This window comes from Gracilinanus agilis, chromosome 2 (genome assembly GCF_016433145.1).
Source record: "Gracilinanus agilis isolate LMUSP501 chromosome 2, AgileGrace, whole genome shotgun sequence".
NCBI classification, from domain to species: Eukaryota; Metazoa; Chordata; class Mammalia; order Didelphimorphia; family Didelphidae; genus Gracilinanus; species Gracilinanus agilis.
The window spans coordinates 454,021,219-454,044,492 of NC_058131.1; the positions used below are offsets into that span (position 1 = coordinate 454,021,219).

General features: G+C 38.1%; 2 protein-coding genes across 2 annotated transcripts in view; both read left to right on the top strand.

Annotated features, from left to right (window-relative positions):
• Nucleotides 1–3,669, top strand: part of POLE2 (DNA polymerase epsilon 2, accessory subunit) — a 61,658-nt gene extending 57,989 nt beyond the window's left edge. Inside the window, exons 18-19 of the mRNA XM_044664795.1 lie at nucleotides 794–861; nucleotides 2,981–3,669. Coding sequence (XP_044520730.1) covers nucleotides 794–861; nucleotides 2,981–2,990 — 78 coding nt within the window. The 3' untranslated portion in view covers nucleotides 2,991–3,669. The remainder of the gene's footprint in view (nucleotides 1–793; nucleotides 862–2,980) is intronic.
• Nucleotides 3,670–5,817: 2,148 nt separating this feature from the next.
• Nucleotides 5,818–21,911, top strand: DNAAF2 (dynein axonemal assembly factor 2). The gene is made up of 3 exons (XM_044664797.1): nucleotides 5,818–8,867; nucleotides 16,777–16,914; nucleotides 21,391–21,911. The coding sequence occupies exons 1-3, from the start codon at nucleotides 6,591–6,593 to the stop codon at nucleotides 21,895–21,897; spliced, it is 2,922 nt and encodes a 973-aa protein (XP_044520732.1). The 5' UTR covers nucleotides 5,818–6,590; the 3' UTR covers nucleotides 21,898–21,911.
• The last annotated feature ends 1,363 nt before the right edge of the window (nucleotides 21,912–23,274 follow it).

Consider the following 23,274-nt stretch of genomic DNA (forward strand, 5'->3'; position numbering starts at 1 on the left):
CCAGTATCTCCCATTTCTAGGCCTGGCTCTCAATCCACTGAGCTGCCCCCTGAATATACTTTTAAATTGAGTTTTTAGAGTATAGATTTTCTTTCTTGTGTTTGTATTTGTATCCCCATGGTTTAAGAACAATGTCTGGCATATAGTTAGTACCTAATATTTTATCTTATTTGTTATCTTCAGGTAATTCTTTAGTAAAACCAAATTTTACCTTTTCTACATTTTTATTATATCATTGAAAAATTTTTTCCTTTTATTACATCTTCCCTTCCTTTTTTAGATCTCTTGTGCTAGTCAGAAATGTTTGCTTTTCATATCTTTCATTATTTAAAATGCCAACGATCTCACTTGCAGATTTAATTTCATATAAATTCTCATGTTTTTCCTTTAAATGATGGCCATTCATATTTATACTGTCATGAAGCAATATGTATTTTTCTTCATAACTACTAGTGCAAGCCTACTAGTTGATCTTAAAAGTGCTTTCTCACAGAAGAAAAACATTTGCTTGATCACATGGTTCAATGGGGATATGATTGGCAATGTAAAGACTAAATGATCACTCTATTGCAAATAATAATATGGAAATAGGTCTTGATAATGATACATGTAAAACTCAGTTGAATTGCTTGTTGGCAACTGGAGAGGGGAGGGAAAGAACATGAATCATGTAACCATTGAAAATATTCAAAGCTAATTAAATGAATAAATAGAGGCTTTTTAGAAGTGCTTTCTTTGCCAACTGAGTCTTGTTGCAATTAAGGTAATAAATGTTCACTTAAAATTTTTTAAGGGCTCTTTTCCAAGAAGTGGATTTTCATTCAAGGTTTTCTATCCTTCTAATAAGACAGTAGAAGACAGGTGAGTATACTCATAATTATGTTAACAATTGTGTTGGGCCATCAGCTTTCTTTGGGGTATATAAAAATAATTAAAAAAAAAAAAGGTAAAAAGTAACTTTAATCAAATGACTCATTTTTTCCTTTATATCATAATGTGGTGCTGTGGATGAGGGCACTGGTAGCCATGGAGACTGGCAAGGAAGACTCAAAATTTCAGATCCTGCTGCTGGCAACATGCCTTTGAACAATCATTTATCCCTCTCTGAACTTTATTTTCCTTCTTTCAAGAGGAGGCTGGACTCAGTGGTTTCTGAGGCTCCATCCATTCCATGATCCTATGGAATTAACTATCTCCAACCTTTGTTTCTGTAGCCATGATTTTCACTTTTTGTGATGCCTCCTTGGTACAACTAAGTAGCTTCCTTCACACTTTTTTTCCCCCATAAATTCCCTTGACATTCTTGATGTTTTGTTCCTTTATCACTTCTAGGTTAAAATATGAACTTAGCTCTGTTTCAATCATTTTACTCCTCTTTGTGAAATCTACATTTTAGCCAGTTTCCCTGCTTAACACTTCATGTCCCAACTCTTTACGTTCACACAAACTTCCTGTCCTGTGTCTAGAAGTGCTTCCTTATCTCTGTTTCTTGAATCCTTGCCAGGAACTGTCTGCTACAAGAAACCTTTCCCTTATTTCTACACATATTCATAGTATCATAGATTTAGTCAGAAGGAACCTAAGTGATCACTGAGTCCAACCCCCACTCATTTTATACATAAGTAGACAGAGATCAGTAGGTAAAGCTCCTTACCCAAGGCACTCTGGTAGTAAGTTGCAGAGCTAGAATTTGAATCCAGATCCTCTGGCTTCCAATCTAATGCTCTTTGTACTGTATCACATTGTTCTACACTTAGGATGGAGGAGGAAGGGCTCTTGGAATAGTGTAGGCCTGTTTTGTTTTTGTCTTCAGATCTTCCATGCTTTAGTATCTTATAAGTGGTCTATTAATAGTGCCTTCTGTTCATGTTGAGTCAGTCCACAAAGCATTTTCAAAATATGCTTTATTTTTCTGGCCTTCTCAATAGGTGGGGAGAGGGTGAATGCAGGACTGAAAATAAAATAATTGAATTTTAAAAGATATCATAAAGAATAGAACTATTAGAAAACAAAGTAATAGAGCTCATAAAAGGTTATAAAGAAAAAACTTTACTCCATTGAAAAAGGGAAAGCGGAACTGGCTGTGTGGGGTGGGGCTTGGCCTAGGTCAAAGTACAGGGCAACAAAATGAAGCCTTGATACATATAGTTGTGACAGCATACAGAACAAGAGGCTGTAACAATAGTATGGTTTGCCAAGAATCAAAGAGCATATTCTCTCATCAGATCATGAGATCTCATCAGATATCATTTCATGGATCAAATGACTTGGATATGGTTCCTCAGGTGCAAGTTTTGAGTTTGCTCAATCTAAGGGATCATTCGGGCTGGTTATTTGAGTTGTCAATGGTTTTGACAGTTCTTAAGTATATATGCACAAAGGACAGTTGTTAGGTCAAGCTCATAGCACATCTTGATTGAATGAAATAGGCTCAACTGCTAGGTCTGGGCCTGGGAAACAAGACAACTGGGGAGGGGGGGGAATAAGAGGCATTAGCAAGGGGTTAATTTGGTGGTCCTGACTAACTCTGTCAGGCAATATGCAAAGATATTTAAATAATATAAATAAAAGGCAAAAAAATCTGTTCTTAAAGGAGTCTACTTTCAAAGGGGAAAGATGACAAATACATAGGTTCATACAAAATATAGAATACATGGAAGGTACTCAGAAAGGCACTAACAGACCAGAAATGGAGAAGGTGACACTTGAGCAGAGTCTTTCCTCCCCTACTCAAACAACAGATCAACCATCTCTACCTTCCATTACCCTCCTCCCCCACTGAGAAAATAAGAAAAGCAAAACCTCTGTTACAAGCATAATAAATAGTCAAGGACTGAACTGAGTCTTAAAGGAAGCCTGGGATTATAAAAATTGGACTTTTGGAGAGAGAACATTAGCGACCAGATCACAAATAAAAAAGATACTGTTTTATTTCAGTTATTAAATGTAGTAACTTTTATCTTTTATCTTTATTTTTCAGCAAACTTTAAGACTTCTGAGATTCTCCTAGAAAGAAACCAAACTTTACTTGGAACTCTGCTTAATTCAAAGTGCTATATTATTTTTATTTAAAATGCAGCAAAAATTATGTTAACCTTTAGGAGGAAATTTTGTAGGAGAATAATTTTCAACATGTTCTAAGCCAATAATTCAATAAACATTAAGGGTGTACTATGTGCTGGGCTTTGTACTAAGTGTGCCCTCAAAAAGCTTTCAATCTAATGAAGGAAGAAAACAAGAGGCTGAACAGGATAAGGAGACTATTGAAACCAAGTAGAACAGCTGATGGAAAAATGGAGAATTGTTCTGAAAGTTCTCAGCTTGTTCCATCCTCCAGCCCTATAATCAAAGGGAGAAGCTGAAGGTGTTAAGTATCAAAAACTGAATCAATCAGCATAGTATTGAGATTTCACATCATCAGTTTATCAAGGAGGAATGATGGTCCTGGAGTAGAAACCAAATACAACTGCTGATGGAAAACATTCTATTAAAATATTTGCCATCGTTTAATGTTTCTCTACTCATTATTACAATCCCATTTTAATAACCTAATTATCTCTACATTATCCATACCAATATACTCATTTTTAGATGTACATCATTATCAAGTCAGCTTTTTATCTGACTTTTATAAAAAAAATGAAATAAAGCATTTTATTTTAATTAAAACTGTCAATGCAATAAGTTTTTCATAAAATATTTGAAATAAGAATTCAATGATAGTGTTAATAAAAACTAAAAACATCTAATCATATCTGAGTCATTTTAGGGAATTTTAAGAACAATAAAGTCATTGTCCTTGGTCCAAATTAATAAAACAATTTTTTAAAAACCCTTACCTTCTGTCTTAGAATTAATACTGTGTATTGGTTCCAAGGCAGAAAAGTGGTAAGGGCTAGTCTGGGTTAAATGACTTGCCTAAGGTCACATAGCTAGGAAGTGTCTTGAGGCCAGATTTGAAACTTGTACCTCCCATCTCTATACCTGGCTCTCAATCCCCTGAGCCACCCAGAAGCCCCCATGAAACTTCCAAATATTATTCAAAGTGATGCTTTGGGTTGTCATACAAGGCCATTTAACAACAAAAAAATAAAATTACCAAATTATCCCTTTAAATTATCCTTATTTTCAAAAAGCCATGAGATTGCCATTTTTTCTAGAGATTTTTCACTTCAAAGCTATCTTCATAATTATTAAAGACATCACACTACTTTTTCAGCTTTTTCTAAAGATAGGGGGCAGCTAGGTGGCTGATTCTAAGATGAAAGGAAAGGTTTTTTCAAAAAGATTATCTCTTTGGTAGTTTCCCTGCATTTTGATCAATGAATGTTCACTTGGCAATATTTCCCCCTGAAAATGTAACTCTGAGAATAAGGATGATTTTAGCAAAATATTTGGTACCAGGTAAGCAGGTATGAATGTTTCTTTAATGCATTCAATATGCTGAATTATTTCCTTCTTTCATTTTGCCTCAAGCAAATCCATACATAATTTGAGGGGGGAAAAGAGTGGGATGGATGATCCAATTACATTGTAACAGAAAACACCATGGGGCACCTCTGAATTTCTTACCTTTCTTTGCACATGAGCTGTCTGCTACTCATCTTGTTCCTCTTCCCTCTCCCCTTCTCCCAGCTACCAAGTCTGTTCCCAAGTCCAATGCATAACAGGATCAGTTGTTTTTGTTTTTAAACTCTTACCTTCCGTCTTAAAATTAATACTGTATATTGGTTCTAAGGCAGAAGAGTGGTAAGGGCTAGGCAATGGGGGTCAAGTGACTTGCCCAGGGTCACACAGCTAGGAAATGTCGGAGGCCAGATTTGAACCCAGTCTTTGGGTCTGGCTCTCAATCAAGCCACCCAGCTACACCCAGTAGGATCAGTTCTGACAAATTTGTTACATTTTGGAGGAGGAAAAAATTTTGCATTAATCATTTTTTTTACTCTTTTTTTTTTTAAAAAACTTTAAACCCTTAATTTCTGTGTATTGACTTATAGGTGGAAGAGTGGTAAGGGTGGGCAATGGGGGTCAAGTGACTTGCCCAGGGTCACACAGCTGGGAAGTGTCTGAGGCCGGATTTGAACTGAGGATCTCCCGTCTCTAGGCCTGACTCTCAATCCACTGAGCTACCCAGCTGCCCCCTACTCCTTTTCTTTTTAATTCATTCCTTCCAATTCCAACCTTCCCAGATTGCCCAGGAGGACTGAAGTGGCACAAAAAAGGGGCTTTATTTGTTTTTTAATTAGATCAATTCAGAGGAGAGGAAAGAGATTTGGGGAGGGACAGATTTTTAAAAATGAGAAAAACAGAAAAAGTGTCAACTAAATTTTACCTAAGATCTCTTTCTGCTCAGAAATTCGGGTGAAAATTTCGATTCAGATTGCATTGTATTTTGACATCTCTGAGGAACAAATGAATGGTAGGAATTCCCACTTCACTAAACTTCTGAACTTCATTACTGTCTCCAGAAATTGGATTTCCTGTGAAAATGTTATCAACCCTGAAATTTACACCTCCTGGTGTCTCGGATTCCTTCAGTCCCGTCCTCCTCCTTATTGGAGAAAGTGAAAAGTGGACATCAAAAAGTGCCTCCCCAAATGCTCTATTTAAGAAGAGGGCCAGTAATATAAAACAAAAATAAAAAGGCACCCAGGGCAGCCATCTCCTCTGGGTACTCTCCCACTCCTCTTCCCCCTTTTCAGCTTCTTTATAAAAATAAAACTTTACCTTCTGTTTTAGTCAAAGCAGAAGAGCAGTAAGAGATAGACAATCAGGGTTATGACTTGCTCAGGGTCACATTTTTTTTCTTGTGTTTCAGGTCACATTTGAGCCCTCTATCCACTGTGCTACTACATAGCTGTTCAAGATTTTTTTTTTTTTTTTTAATATGTTGTCATCCCAGCAGATTTTAAGCCCTTTGAAGGCAGGTACTGGCCTTCACAACTTTCTTGTTACCTCCAGAGCTTAGCACAATGCCTAGTGCTTAGTAGACAATGTATACCGACAGACTCACTGGTACACAGATTAGTTAGAGACAATGTCCAAAAAATGAAATACAAGAAAAAAACCCTCAAAACTCAAAATTTATTGCCCAATGGTTAAGTAACACTAAGGCTGGCTGAGTTTTCTACACAAATTTTTAATTAAAAAAATAAATAGGTGTTCTAGTGAAGACTTTGATAGTGCTGGGAGGTTATGGTATCTCTCTACCACTTTCCTACCAACCTACGTCTTTTTAAAATTAAAGATAATAATAAATGAGTGGTGGCCAGAGACACCTGTGGAGCAGGGAGCTGAAGATTTCTCTACTGCTTTCCTACCCTTAGCTCCTTGGCTTCACCCGCCAAAAGACTCGAGCTCCTCCTAGCCTGCTCTCTCCACCTCTCCTAGTGTTTGGCTTGGATGTCACTCATCCCCATGGCAACCGCCAAGCGCCCGCTCTCCCCTTCCCCCTCCCTCTGCGGTTACCAACCGGCAGTCTCTAGTTACCACCGTCAGCCGCTCCTCTCCATCAGCCGGCCAGGGTCTAGCGAGCCGGGGCCCCGGCCTACGGATAAGAGGAGTTTCCTCCTCCTCCGACTAACAAGAACATGGCCTCGGAGAACCCTTCTTCGCTGCTTCAGGACCTGGACCTGAGCGCCGAGGAGGTGACGAAGCTCACTAATGCCTTCCAGGACCCGGAGTTCCGGCGGCTTTTCGGCGAGTATGCGGCGGAGTTATCAGACCCAGAGAACCGGCAGCGCTACGAGGAGGAGATCACGATGCTGGAGCGGGAGCGCGGCGTAGAGGTGCAGTTTGTTCACCCAGAGCCGGGCCACGTGCTGCGCACTAGCCTCAACGGGGCCCAGCGCTGCTTCGTCAACATCTGCAGCAACTTGCTGCTAGGCCGGCCCAGCAGCAAGCCAGGCACTGGGGGCCCGCAGGGTTCCTCGCCCGGGCAGATTTGGTCCCTGCCCTATAGCCTGGCCCCGGGCCGCGAGTACCTGGGCCGCCAGGGCGCCCACTACAAGGTCTACGACGTCATCTTCCACCCGGACACTCTGTCCCTGGGCAAGCAGCAGGAGCGGTTCCGGATCATGATCAATTCTACGGCCCTAGAGGCGGTGGAGAAGCAGTTCGGCGTGAAGTTGGATCGGCGCAACGCCAAAACCTTGAAGATCAAATATAAAGGTACCCCAGAGGCTGCGGTACTGCGGAAACCACTTCCCGGGGGCCCCAGCCCAGCGCCCGAGGGGGAAGAGTCAGGGGACAGTCCACTGCCCGCCTTCCCCTATCCCTACCCCAGTCCGGAGGTGGAGAAGAGGCCTCCCGCCCCTCAGCCGCAGGGTTCCACGCCTCCTCTCCGGGAAGAATCTTCAGACCCGGCCCCCACCACGCCGCGTTACAGCGTAGTGCAACGGCACCACGTGGACCTCCAGGATTACCGGTGCTCCCGGGACTCCTACCCGAGCACAGTACCCCGAGAGTTAGTGGTCACCATTGAGCTGCCTCTGCTGCGCTCCGCCGAGCATGCAGTCTTGGAAGTGACGGAGAAGCAGCTGTTGCTTGACTCCCGCAAACCTGATTACAGCCTCCGCCTTCCGCTACCTTACCCGGTAGACGAGAGCCGAGGGAATGCACAGTTCAACAAGGCCAAACGGCGGCTGATCGTTACTTTGCCTGTGGTGCCACCGAAGCACAGCATAAGCCACCTGGACTCGCCGGAGGAGGGGGAGCCGGAGAAAGAAAAAGAGGAGGAAAAGGAGGCTGAAGAAAAGGAGGAGGAGGAGAAAAAGGAGACCGAGAAAGTAGAGGAGAAAAAGGGGGAGGAGGAGGAAAAAAAAGAGGCGGAGGAAAAAGAGGAGGTCTCTATCTCGGAAAACGGACTTCCGAAACAGGAAGGGGCGGAGGATTTGGTAGAACCTTTAGCATCAAAAGGCATCCCCGAAACTGAAGGTTCCCTGTGTGTTTACACTTCTGAGAAGTTAGGAAGCCAATCTAATGAACTCTTAAGGGATACGAGGATATTTAAGGATTTGAGCCAAGAGATCCCTTCAGAAACCCCCATTTCTTTCCAGTCTCGGCTTGAGAATTCCTGGGCTTTGGCTAGTGAAGAAATAAGAGGCTCTCAGGAGGGAACCATGCAGAACCCAACTACTGAGATGGTAGCCACTCCATCAGATATTTCCGGGCAGTCACTTGTTATTAAAGCAAATCTACCTCTCTGTCCTGTTGGACAGGAACTTCCTTCAGGAACCATGGCCTTACCTGCGGGCGGAATTGAAGTACCACTCTCTAGGCCACTGAGCTTAACAGAGAATGCTGATACACCAGGTACTTCAGGGCAGCCACTTACTAGTAAAGCAAATCTACAAAATGGCACTGGAGGAGAGGAACCTGCCTTGCTTGGGGGCATTTATAAGGTGCCACCCTCTGGGACACTAAACTTTCCCGGGAATACAGGCTCACCAGAAGAACCCAAAGAGAAAACAACTATTGGAAAAGAAAGCCTTCCAGAGACTACTAGTAAAGTTCAACCTAGAGAAACACTTGTCATTTCAGAGAGTAATGGAGGGAACCCCTTGTGCCCTCCTCTACAGTGTAATGAAAATGAAGAATCTCTTACTCTGATAATTCAAGTGCCTCAAGTCCAGCCACAAAGCCTTCAGAGCGATTTGAGTCCCCATCAATACAAACTTTGTTTCTCCACACAAGATTTTGTTTCTTATTCGTTCATTTTGCAGTTTGCTCCTGAAAATAAGTTGAGCATCAAAGAACCGAAAATTAATATTTCTTCATTTAATGCAGTGATAGAATTGACCAAATCTCCAGAGAGCCTTGGGCACTGGAAAAAGTGGTATTTTGGTTTGGGCAAGGACTGTTTGCAGGTAAGAGTTCTCATTCCTACTTTATACCTTTTAAAATTCATTTTTTAAAATTAGCTTACTTTCTTTGTTGTTCAATAAGTGCACCTTTTTTCATTCTGAAATATTTGTAATGATGTAGAGTCAGAGGTAAGGAAAATGATCATTCTAGACATAGGGAATGGATAGTGCAAAGACAGGATGGAGTGTTCTGATTAAGGAATAGCAATTAGGCAAATAAAACTTAATCACAAAGTACATGAAGGAAACTAAGGTATAAGAAGACTGGAAAAGTTAGGAAGGGGTCGTATTTTGAAGAGCTTTAACTGCCAAACAGAGGATTTTATAGTTGAATCTGGATATGATGAGGAGCTGCTGGAGTTTTTTGAATTAAGAAAGTGATATAGTCGACTAAGGCTTTAGAAAAAAATCCCTTTGGAAGCTATGGGGATGGATTAGAACGAAAAGAGACTTGAGCCAAGAGACCTCTTGGAAGGCTGTTGTAAGAAGTCCGGACAAGAAGTGATGAATGCTTGCATAAACTAGGTTTGTGGAGAGAAAACACTTACTATGAAGGCAGAAACCAAACTTAAATATGTGAGGAGTCAAGAATGACACCAAGATTAGGAGCTTGGATGACAGCTGGGGTCCTAGGAGAAGAATTGTGCAAGATGAGACAGCTAGGGGGGCTCAGTGGAGAAAGCCCAACCTGGGTATAGGAAGTTCTGGGTTCCAATTTGACCTCAGACTCTTCCTAGCTGTGTGATCCTGGGCAAATCACTTAGCACCAGTTGCCTTGCCCTTACTGCTCTTCTGCCTTGGAACCAATATTTATATCAGTTATAAGATGGAAGATAAAGGTTAAGAAAAAAACTGTACAAGGAAAGTGTGGTAAAGGATCATATGGGAGAGTTAAGACTGGAAAAAGACTAGTTGGTCATGAAAGGAGCTCCATTGGTATCAGTGCATTGTAAAGCACTCCCCTTTCTCTCCCCCCCTCCACCAGGGGGCATATTAAGTGGCCCTCATAAGAAGAATTTTCAAGAGAGTATAGACAAGAACTGTACAGGAAGGTGTGGGTTGTAATCTGCACCTTTGGAGAGAGTGTCCAGGTTGACATCACAAATCTATCAAAGTATAAAAGAAATGTCCACCTTATAGGATTGTTGTGAGGATCAAATGTAAAACACCTGGCTGACATTGATATCACTTTTTAAAGTTTACAGTTATTTATGACTGGGGGAATCTGGATGAATCTTTTTTTTTTTTAATTTAATTTTGTTGATTAAGAAAAATTTTCCATGGTTACAGGATTCACATTCTTTCCCTACCCTCCTCCTACCTCCCTCCCATAGCCAATGAGCAATTCCACTGAGTTTTACATGTAATTAATCAATATCTATTTCCCTATTATTGATATTTGCACTAAGGTGATCATTTAAAGTCTACTGAATGAATCTTTATGGAGGAGATGACATTTGAATTGGGTTTTACAGGATGAATAAAGATTAGGAAAGGGAAAAGGAAAACATTCTAAACATAAAAAAGCAAAGGCATGGGAAGTAAGTAATTGAATGGCCCGGTGAATAATCTAGTCTGACTTGATCATAGTGGGGAATTACATCAAAGAGGCTGGAAAGTAGGGCAGTACCATCTTATGGAGGAGGTCTTTGAAAGACAGCATAGTGTAAGGGATTTGGAGTCACCAGAGAACTGGGTTCAAATTCTGTCTCCTACATTTAAATCAAGGGATGAATATCAAAATGCCAACTGAAAAAGATCCAATGAGGTCTAATGTTTGTAAATCAATTTGTGGACCTTAAAAATCACTATCCAAATGTGAACTCTTATTACCGAATGTCACGGTTTAAGCTTTATCTGATAGAAAAATGGAAAGCCACTGAATATTTTTGAGCCAAGGAGTAACTTGGCATCAGAGGATAGAAAGATTGTTCTGATAACTATTTGAAAAATGGATAAAAAGTGGGAGTAGAAGGGGATGACTGAACCATAATAATAGTCCATACTGGTGATAGTAGGAACCTGCCTATACTAGGGTGGAGGTAGTTCTGAATAAGAAGAAGGACACATATATTAAGGACTTAGAGCAGGGCTTAGTAAATGCTTGGATATGAGACATGAAATGGGGGTTGTGAAAAACCCCAGATAAAGAGATTGGAAAAGTTGAATCATGAAACATTAGGGCAATGGTGGTACCATAGAGATAGAAGTTAAGACGACAAGTAGGTTTGGGGAAAGTAATTCAATTCTAGACATAAAGGATTTTATTTGATATGTGGGACATTCAAATGAAGATGTCAGTAGGTTGGGAGGTCAGAAGAGAGATTTGAATTGGAGCCAAGAATTTGAGTCATTTACCTTGAAGTGCCAAGGGGAAAAGAGGGCTCAGGGTAGCTTTTAGGATATACCTATGTTAAGGGATTGGGAAGAGTCAGTAAAGAAGAAATAAATGTTTGGAAAGGTAGCAGAACTAATAATAAACATTTCTAAAGTACCTATGATATGGCACTTCAAGAAAGAAAGAAAGTCCCTGCTCTCTAGGAGCTTACAATCTTTTTTTTTTTTTTTTTTTTTTTTAAATTAAAACCCTTACCTTCCATCTTGGAGTCAATACTGTAAATTGGCTCCAAGGCAGAAGAGTGGTAAGGGTTAGGTAGTGGGGGTTAAGTAACTTGCCCAGGGTCACACAGCTGGGAATTGTCTGAGGCAGATTTGAACCTAGGACCTTCTGTCTCTAGGCCTGGCTCTCAATCAACTGAGCTACCCAGCTGCCCCCAGCTTACAATCTTAATGAGGGAAAACAACACAAAAGAAAGTGTGAAAAAGTAGTGGGGGGGGGGAGGGGAGCTAGGAAGGTAGCCAACCAGGTGAGTGCACCCAGGTGGGGAATGATATGTCTAACCTGTCCCTTCCCAGCTTTCTTAAATAGAAGTTAAAGAATTCATTCCTCCACCATCAGTTAGAAGAGCCGATGAGGGAGTACCAAGGCTCACTGAACCTTGCAGGAAGGTGATATTATAGAGCTGACCATTTTAACTAATAACTAAAATTAAGCCTTTTCTCCAGGTATAATATAATTTATGAATAGAGACATGTGATCTATTAATAAAGGATAGATCAGTGACATGCCTCCATTTTCACTAAAGATCAAGAGTGGGGACTGCCAAGCATCTTTTATTCCTACTTGTGTCTTTAAGATTAGCCTGATAGTACATAATTTAGGCCTCCCCTGGCAGTCCCAATTGGTGGATATTTTAATGAGGAAGTGGGCTTAGAATTCTCAGCTCTTGGGAAGGACTACTGAGATGGACCCTGTAGCAAATGTGGCCAACCCACCCTTCTCTGGCACTTAACTGGAATGTTTATAAATCTAGCTTCCTCCAGCAATCTCTGGCTAGAAAAACATGAGCTCTCTTAATCAGGTTTTCTCTGGCTAAGTTTCTCCTGTTGTAGATTAGGTCCCCCCAAATCTTGATAAGGCACTGAGGAAGACTTTGCTTGGGCTGGTTTTTGTTTATATGATAAACAAAAAATAAAGGTCCCTGCCCAAGTAGATGGGCATACTTTTCTTACTCAGTGATGACCTTGAGGAGAACTGCCTGATCTTCCACCATTGGAATCTGAGGAAATGAATGGATTCACATTGAAATAGCAAAGACAAATAATGAAATCCAACATTAATTTTTTGAAATATTTGCCAATGATGTATGGCGTCTCTAGTCATGAGAGAAGAGTAAACATCCAGTAATAGGAGAGGAGTGATCAAGTTTGAAAAGTTGCAAGTCTCAGAAATACTTTTTGGATTTGGATTAAGGGGTCATTGGTGACCCTTTTAAAAATATATATATATACTGAATAACAAACCAAATAAATGAGCATCATTGTAAACAAAGAACAAAAAGAATTCCCATGAAACTTTTTCAAGAAAAAACTTATGAAGGAAATAAGTGAAAATTTTTTATCTGCATCATGAAGTGATCACTCCATCCTAGAGTTTATAATGGAAGAGAGGAAATTTGGGCATATTCTGACATATACTCTAAATTCTGAGAGAGCAGACTTAAGAGAGTTGAGATGAAAGATAGGTAAGGTTCTATTGGATAAAAGACTTTGGAAGAATTCAGTCCAGGGAAAATAAGAAATACTTAGAACAAAATTTGATGACACAAAGGAAAACAACTCCATTAAGGAGGGAAAATGTAGTTTTTGTGGATTCACCAAATGACTTAGACTTTAAAAAGAAATGTACAGAAAATGGAAGCCAAGACAGGAAACAGAACCTGAATCTAAGAGTAGGGAAGAGTCCTGTGAATTAGCATTCCTGGTCCTGAAGGTCAGATAAATTGAGGCTAGTGAGGAAAGCTCAGATTAACAAGAGGGAAGCAGGTAGTTGGATTTTTTAATTTTTAGATTTAGTGGGAGAAAAAGAAGAGTTCAGAAGGAACCTAGTTTTGCCCACCTTGGAACAAATGGACCAACAAAAATGACTAACAGGGAGTTGATGCTATGATGAGTGAGAAGTTTATAGGAGAGCTCTTAACTGCCCTTGATGAATGAATTCAAGTTGCCTGCCTTGTGTACACCATCCTTGGTTCCTTAAAGGACTGGCAGCTGTAACTGCTGAACTGTTGTTATCAGTGATATTGGTATGGTCATGGAAAAGAGAGGGATCTATTGGCTCTGGGAGTGGAGAGGGAAAGAAAATGAATCATGTAAACATGGAAAAATATTTAAAAATAAATAAGAGGGGCACACCACATGAATGGAAAGGGCATAGAGATGAACAAGAGTGTCACCTATAGGCCAGTAAACCTGCCTTTGATACCTGGAAAAAGTCTAGAGTGTGTTATTGAATAAGTGGTTGAAGAAAAAAGGAAGTGGTGATTTACAAAGTCAGCATCAAGAAAAGATCTTGACAGAGTAAACATATTGTTGTCTTTCTTGACATGATTCTTGAAGAAGTTAAAGTTTACCTAGATTTTAGCAAAGCTTTTTTTTTTTGCAGTTTTAAAAATTGTATTTTTCCCAATTGCTTATTAAAAATTTTTTAACATTTATTTTCTGACATTTTGCGATCCAAATTCTCTCCTTCCCTCTCCTGCCCCCTCTTCCTGAGGGAGCAAGCAATATGATATACATCATACAGTACATATTTCCATATGTAGGGAAAAAACATATATAGCATATTCAGGAAAAAACTCATAAAGAAAATAAAGTAAAAAATAGTATGCTTTGTTCTACATCAGTTCCTTCTATGGAAGTGGATAACCTTTTTATCATGAGTCTCAGATCCTTTCAATATTTATGAGTTAATTCATTCACACAGTTGATCATTGTACAATATTGATATTTACTGTGTGTACAGTTTTCTCCTGGTACTGCTTACCTCACTTTCATACAAATCTTTACAGTTGTTTGTTTTTTTATGATTATCCTGATTTGTCATTTCTTGTAATAGTCCATTATAATCATATACCACAATTCCTTCAGTCTTTCCCTAATTAATAAACATCCCCTCAGTTTCCAGTTTTTGCCTACTGCTTAAATACTTTTGTACAAGTAGATCTTTCCTCCCTTTTTTTTATTTCTTTGGGATATAGACCTAAAAAACTTTTAATATTTAACACTATTCCTGTGGATATGGATTAGGTGGATCAAGGTAGAATCAAGTAGATTCAGAACTTTTGGTTGATTCAAAACTTTTGTTGAATTGGCTTATACTTGAAATATTAATAGTTCATTGTGTCCGTGGCCTGGAGGAAGCTAGTGTCACTGGATCAGTTTGTGGAGGAAAATAAAGTAAGAAGCTAGGATCAGTATGCTCTTCATGTGAAATCTCATCTCCTTGGAGACCGATTCAACTTTGCTATTCAGCACCCTCGGTTAATGGGCAGCAAAGTGCTGCTGGGCCTATCATAAGGAACTTTGTGTTATTTCAAGAGTGCCTTACTCTTTCTGACCCCAGTTGGGGTTTTCTTGACAAAGATACTGGAGTGGTTCGCCATTCTCTAGCTCTTTCTTCTTCAACACTTCCCTTCTGTTTGGAGGACTAGAGGGCCAAGCAATGAACTCCCAAGGCCATGATAGAGGATGTGGACACCATGCTGCTTCATGTGATCCTTAGAGGTTCATGTTGATAACTTACTATAACTCTCTTGACCATGCAACAATACTTTTACATCTGTAAATATAATTTTGTGTGTGTCTGCTATATCATGTTAAAAGTATTAACTCTTACTGCCTTGACAGTCCTTTATGATTCTCTAATTGCCCAGTGGGGCAGAAACCTGTTTTTACAGAAACCAAACATGTCCAATGCAGTTGATCAAATATTTACTAAGAGTCTACAAAAATATTTTTAGCAGCTTTTTTGTAGTAGCAAAGAATTGGAAACTAAATGTGAGCTTCTTGGGAGCAGGGACTGTTTTTGCCTTTCTTTGTAGCCCAGTAACAATTTCTGGCACTTATTACAGTTCCCGGCATTAAAAAAAAAAAAGTTTAATAAATGTATACTTACTGAGAAAAAAAAGAATTGGAAATTAAGGGGATGTCTGTCAATTGGGGAGTGAATGAATAAGTTGTGGTATGGTTGTAATGGAATACTATTATGCCATAAGGACTGATGAACAGGAAGAGTTCAGAAGAACCTGGAAAGACTTATATGAACTGATGCAAAGTGAAGTGAGCAGAACCAGAACACTATATACAGTAACAGAAATATTGTACAATGATCAACTGTGAAGGACTAAACTATTATTAGAAAAGCAAAGATATCCAAAAAGAACTCATGATGAAAAATGTCATCTACAGCCAAAGAAGGAACTGTTAGAGTCCAGTTGGAGATGAAAGAATGCCATTTTTCACTTAATTTCCTTCATGGATTTTTTATTATGTGTGCGATATGTGTCTTCTTTCAGGGCATGAGAAATATGGAAATACGTATTGCTTGACAGCACTAGTATACTCTATACCAGACTATTTACTGCCTCAGGGAATGGAGTGAAAAGAGTGGAAGACTATGAATGTCAATGTAAATGTCAGATAATAATTGAAAATTTTTTAAAGAGCCAACTGTATAAGGCACTGTCCTAGACAAAAACAAAAAGCAAAATATCTCATCTTTAAAGTGTTCATATTTACTTAAATTATTATATATTTAAAGTGCTCGGTATTCTACTGGAGTGGAGTGAGTGAGGGTAGAGTGAGGAGGAAGAAGGAGCAATCCAGTATGTCAACAGATAACATAGTATCCCCAAAATCCCAACTTGTATTTAAGCTTTAATAGCTTTTCAGATGTCCTATTTATAAAAAGTCATTGAGAGTGAAAGGACACCAGCAATTAGAGGGTTCAGAAAATCTCTTATAGGTGACACAACAGCTTCACTTGAGGAAAACTAAAGATTCAAAAAGGGATAGGTGAAGAGATAGAGGGGAGGCAGGGAGAGACCAAAATAAGTTGATTTGACTGGAAAGGAAACTAGAGGTGTAATATAAAATTAGAAAAGGTATATTGCATGGGTACATTCTGGGAACTTTTAATTTATTTTGTGTGTGCATTTTTATTTATTTTTTATTCATCTCTTTTGAAGAGGTTGAACAAAAAGATAAAGATTTTTTTTTTATACTATACATTTTAAAAAGTTGCCCTCAACTCCCAACCTCCAGTTTGTCTCTTTGTGAGCTTTTAGGTGCAGGTGTTTCAAGGATAACAGGACAGTGATAATTAACATTTTAGGTAATGCTTTAAGGTTTGCAAATTTATTTCATTTTATCCTACAGTAACTGAGAGGGAAGTGCTGTTATTCTCATTTACAAATGAGGAACTTAAGGCAAACAAGTTAAATTAGATGATTCATATGTAACACTAAAGGATCATTTTAACACAACATCACTTTTCCCATTTTTTTTTTAGGAAAGTTTTTTTGTCAGTGAAGAAAATGTTGATGAATTTCTTCAAGGTGTCTTGAATTTCAAAAAGTCAACTCCTAAAACCCAACCATTAATTGAAGTACTTGAAGTTAGTGGTGAGAAGACCCAGATTCAGTTAAAGGTAAAAATTTGTGGTGAACCCAGTAGAGATTTGTGAAATAGTCTAATGATCCCACCTTTGCCCAAAGGTGTCTTTTAATGTATTCAGTATTTAAACAATAACAACTAAACACATGAAAATCATACTTAAATTTCACTAATAAAAAAAAGTAGTCCTTAATATAATGCTATCTGGACTATATCTTGTAATTCTAGAACCAAATTTATTTACATTATATACTAAGTTCTATAATTCTTAGGTTCTCTTAACATTTAGTAATTTGTTTTATTAGGAACTTTATCATAGTACACCTGAAACACAATAGTTACTTAATAAATGCTTATTGATTGATTGCTGATCTTGAAGTGGAAAATATTCCTAAATTTCATGCAACTTACACCTTTCTATAGAATTTGATACTGGTACACAATTGAAACTAGAATCTTACCTAGAATTTAGGCTCCTGGGTCATCCAGTTTCTATTCCACTATATACCATGCTGACTCCCAATGTTAAAAAACAGTTAAGTGACAAACAAGTTCCATATGATCATCCACAAATTATAATTTACATTTATGTCAGTTCCCAAAGAACTTTACATATATTATCTCATTTCCTCAGATTAGCCATTGGTGAGACTGAGGACTACAGTTATCTCCATTTGCAGATGAAGAAAACTGAACCTAGGAGAATTTAACAAATTTCCTTTGGTCTCCCCACCCATTGAGCATGAGAGGCAGGTCATGAAATTGAGGCTACCTGATTCCAAATTCAGGAGGCCAGGGGAGAAAGTGATGTGCTTTAAATGATAAAAAAATTAATTAAAATCCACACAGATCGGGGCAGCTGGGTAGCTCAGTGGATTGAGAGCCAAGCCTAGAGATGGGAGGTCCTAGGTTCAAATCCGGCCTCAGACACTCCCCAGCTGTGTGACCCTGGGCAAGTCACTTGACCCCCATTACCCTTACCACTCTTCCACCTATGAGCTAATACACAGAAGTTAAGGGTTTAAAAACCAAAAAAAAAAAATTTAAAAAAAAAATCCACACAGATCTTAATACTTAGTTTGATGAGTTTTCAAGTCCAAAACAAAGATAATTAAGCTTTAAAGAGATTTAAGTGTTCTTAGCTTCCTTCTCTTGTCTGATTGAACCCTTTACTAGATTTTTGCCTTTAGAGTTAATACTATCTGTACTTTTTATCAAATCAGGCTTAAGTTTTCAGCCAGAATGGAGTCATTTTGGCCAAATATGCTAATAAAAGATAATCATCATGCCTATTCTGCATAAGTCCTAGAAGAGGTACAAAGTTTAGACAAGATGTTTCTTTTATACTCTAGTATTAGCCCTTCCAAAATTTGCCTCCCCATTCAGATTTATAAGGTACCTATTTCCTTGCTTTTCTGCTTCCCCCATGAGTCCTTTCCTGAGCTTCCAACCTACAAACTTTTCAGGTACCTCTCTCAAAATTAGTATCAGGGACAAATTCTCCCTTTTCCCTTGCTGTCAGAATGACAAAGAGCCTTCCTGATTATCCTCCAGAAATTATTTCTCTGGGCTTTTGGCTTCCTTGTACTAGAGATCTCAGTGTCCCCAGGTGCTGGAATGTTTCTCTTAAGCTGACCTGGGATCTTTCTCCTGAAGTAAAATCATTAGTCTGATAATAAAAACTACCTCCATCCTAACAACAATGTTGGCTTCTTCCAAGTTGTTGCTCTTAACTAACATCTGATATTTCTCCTCTTCTCCAGAGAACTTGTGATCTAAGAGGAAGAAATGTTGCCTTTAGGATTCCAGCTTCCCTGAACTTCAGCCCCTATATTGTTCCCAAAGTGGGTTCTTCCCTAGCTTAGACTTTCCTTCCCTCCCTGCCTCTTCTTGCAAATCTCTGCTTCCTGTTCCCAACTTGTCAGCAAGACTGAGATGATGGACACTTCCAAGGTCAATAGACACCTATGACTAGATTGAAGTAATTATTAGAATCCTCCTCTAATATAGGTTCACAACAACAAAATATCTTAAGTAAACAATAACAGGCCATTCCTCACAAAAAGGATGGTTACATTATGAAATCAAAGTAATTATTTAAGGGTAGCTAGGTTGCTCAGTGAGCCAGGCCTGGAGACAGGAGGTCCTGAGTTCAAATCTTGATTTGACACTTCATAGCAATGTGACCCTGGGCAAATCACTTAACTCGAGATGCCTAGCCCTTACCACTCTTCTGTCTTAAAATTGATAATTAGTTCTAAGACAGAAAGTGTAAGAGTTTTAAAAAATCAACAAAGCAGTCATTTAAATATTTGTTATATTTTGCCATTTTTGTTTTCATTTTTAGTATTAGACATTTCATTCAAACCATTTGGTAATTATTTAGCACTGTTTCAAGAATTCTGAATGAAACCTTATGTTTGTTGTTTTGACCTCTGATCACAGAAAAATAGAATTAACATTTTGTTTGCTGTTTTTTTTTTTTTTGCTGTTTTTTAATGTATTTTTGATGCTCCAAAATTATGGATATGGTAATAAAGGTTCCAAAAAAATGAATGTTATTAAAGAGAATTAGTTGAAGTAGACAAAAACTAGTAACTTAAACTAGCTTTTCATTCATTCATCTGAGCTCAGGATACAGTATATCCATTTTGAGACCTCAGGACACATCTGCCATTTCTGCAAATTAGCTGAGAGCAGGAAGTATCCCTCAGAAACAAACAATGGGCAGCACAAAAGGTAACATGAACTCTTGGCATCTTTTTATTTTGATACAATAGACTTTAGAAAAAGAATATTTGCTAATCTAAGGCACATATCCACCAGTGAAAATAGGCAAGCATGGCCAAAAGGAAATGGGTAAGGGTCCTGGTGGCCAGAGTCCATAGGCATTTCCAAGAATAATGATAGAAGTTCATTGATTCCTAGAGGAACCTAACAAACAAAAGGTGGTGGGGAGGCTCAGTACCAGATTTATATGCATTAATACAAAGAGAGAGAAGAGAACAAGGGAGATAGATTTCAGCGTTACTAATTTAAAGTAAAATCAAGCCCCAGATTTTAGTCCAGCATGGTCCCCTCCATGCTTTGCTGCTGCCTGCCAAGCACCAGCCCAGGGAAATCAGTAGGTTCAGGTGTGGAAGTAAAGAATACTCTTTCAAAAAAAAAATTAAAATTAAAAAAATAATAATAAAAAAAGAATACTCTCTTTCCTGAGCTTGCCCTTTAAACCCTACTAGCTCCTCCCTCTGTGGTAAGGCTGCACGTTGATGCTCAGGGTGACACTGAAGCTAGGGGATGCCAGGGCTAGATTGTACTTAAGATCAAAGTCCCCTAAATAATTTCCATCTCACAGGAAGAAACTTCTGGATGACAGAAAAGTGCCTCTAAAGTCTGTTTCATCCATTTCTACGAACAAAAACAACAATTCAAGGGGGGCAACTGGGTGGCTCAGTGCATTAAGAGCCAGGCCTAGAGACAGGAGGTCCTAGGTTCAAATCTGGCCTCAAAACACTTCCTAGCTGCGTGACCCTCGGTAAGTCACAACCCCCATTGCCACTCTAGCCCTTACCACTTTTCTGCCTTGGAACCAATACTAATTATTGATTCTAAGATAGAAGGTAAGGGTTTATATTTAAAAAAAAAAAAAGACAAGGCAAAAACAATAACTCATAAAAGCTAAGGGCAGTCAGAGTACAACATAACTAGAGATATCGATCTGAGCAGGTTCTAAGAAAAATCTCAAGACAAAAATCTATCTCATGCTAGAATTCTGTGTATCTTCATTTAGAAACCAAACTCTTTTAGAAATGTGTATTTTATTAAAGCTCATCCAGCTTATAACTTCATCCATCTTACATTGTAGACTTTCTTGTATTTTTCTTGTTTTCTTTGATTTACCTTAATTTCTTAATAATGTTAACTTCTTTAAATGTTGAAGTGGCTTATAGACAAGAAGGGAAGAAATGGGATTGAGGGAACAAAGCAGCAATGAAATATAAAACATCTCCAGAGCCTGGAGATCTGGAAAAGGAGATAGTTGACTGAGAACCTAGAAGAGATAAGAGCCAAGGATAGCTGCTGAAGCTGGAGCCTTTTATTGCCTGGGCCAGTCCTCAAACCTTGCTGCAGTTGTATTTAAATTGTCTTTGTGCTCCCTGTGGTATTGTATTATCAAGAGAATTCCCAAAAAGCTCCAAGGCACTCTTAAACACCCTCACCCTGCAAATTTATGATAGGACATAGACAAAATCAGCTAGGAGGAGTGATGGCAACGGATGGGTTGTGGTTTTCTACATAGCGAAGGCAGATTATTATACAGCTAACAGAATTATTAGAGAAAAAAACACTTCAAATCCAACTCTAAATCTTATGAGTCTTTGACACACAGAATACATAGTAACCAATATAGTCTTTTAGAAACAATTTATGTTTTAACATTTAAACATTTTAACAAAACCCTACCATTTAGTTGTTTTTGCTTCAAAAAGCAATTAATTTCTCTTAACAGTCACAAGAAGACAGTCAAAACCAGCTTAATGAAAAGGAACAAAGAATTGATATAAGAAGCCATCTGGCTGAAAAAGAAAATATGCTTCAAACAAATACAAAAAATAGTAACAATATAGTGGATGTTGAAAAAGGACATGCAAAAGGAAATGCCAAACCTTCTGATTCTTATACAGCAGATAAAGCACTAGAAAAGAGCAGTTGTGGAACAGGCCTTTGCTTGCCACATGAACTTTCTGGTGTTTCTACAGAGGTTATTGGAAAATGTCAACAATCTGACTCAGCATCCAAACCTGTTTTCACAGAAGAAAAAATTGCCGTTTATTCAAATAATGAAAAACAAAATTTAAGACCATCATTGATGGAAGAGAAAAAACTGGATGAAGATCACATACTTCAAAGTATCAAAGAAACCAATATGAAGGATGGAAGTGTACATATTATTAAAGAACATACGACTAATTGTGCATTTACTTTTCAAAATACTTTGTTATATGATTTGGATTAATTTGGGGATTTTAACTTACCAGATTCAAGGTACCTTAGATCTGAAATAGACATGGTATCTTACATATGTAAGTTAACTTCAGAAAGCATCAAATTCAATCTGGCTGAAATAAATACTTTTCAGAGATGATTAAAAAAAAATTATATAGCTAAGCAGTTCAAACTTTTAACTACCTTATATCTTTTAAATTTTTCAGGAAATATTTAAAATTCAAATACTGATAAACATTAAGGAAATGGCTTTACCAATTCCCCATAAGATTTTTTAATGTTATACAAATACTCTGAATTTTAAAAACAAAGTTTAACGACAATGTATTATTTTTCCTTTTATTGAACCTTTTGTTGACCATTATTTTGTCTCGAAATATTCATAAAATTGGAATGTTAGTTTATATGTGAGAGTTCTCAAGAGAGTAGGTAGTAACTAGCAATAGATAGGACAGAATTCTGAAACTGATAAATATATCAAACCAGATTTTATCTAATTATCTTAGACTTGGATTATATTCAAGAAATTCCTGTGCTAGTCTTAGAAAAGAATCCTTTTGACAGTCACTAAAACACTAAACAATTAAGATACAGTATTTCTAGAGCAAAATAATATTTAGTATTTTGCTTCACCTCTGAAAATATTTCTTTGCCTTATCATATACATCATAAGATGTCAGAGACACCGTTTTCCTCATTATTTCAAGAATTCACCAGTTTCTTAAGATGTATTACTTGAAGTATTAAAATGTGACTTTTGGTTTTGTAACTTATTTTGACAGGAAGAATCTTTAAAATCGGATAGGAAAAATTTTCTTTAATATCTTATCCCAGAGAACAAAAATTTACATAGTTTAGGGATTATACAAAATTCAGTTTGCATTTTCCTAATGAAGTAGATTTTTCATGCCTCCTAGAATAAGAGAAAAATGAGTAGAAATGAAAAGATAAAAGCATTCAATCACTTGCAATGTGGTCTGGTAAGTCAAAAGGGTTAGTAAAACTTTGGATGAACAGTAATTTACATGAGTCTCAGAAGTAAGGGCCATGCCTTTATAATATGTAATAGAATAGCATAAAAGAGAAGTTAGAAAGGAAAGTATTTGCTAGCCAACCCCAAATCGAGAAATCAGTCTACTTTTTAGACTGTACATAGTGGCTGACTCCTTGAGTAATTGAAAAGTATTAGCTCATTCAGAAAATTGATCTGGACTATTCAAAGTTTTTTAGAGTAAGAATTCTAGGCAGGACCTGCAGGAGATGGCAAACCAGAGCTGGTGGGATGAGGTATTGGATGATGGAAAAAATACCTCATGAAGTTTCTCCTCAGCTGAATGGACTATGTATGATAAGACTTAAATGCTTGTAATTTACTTTGTTTGGAAGG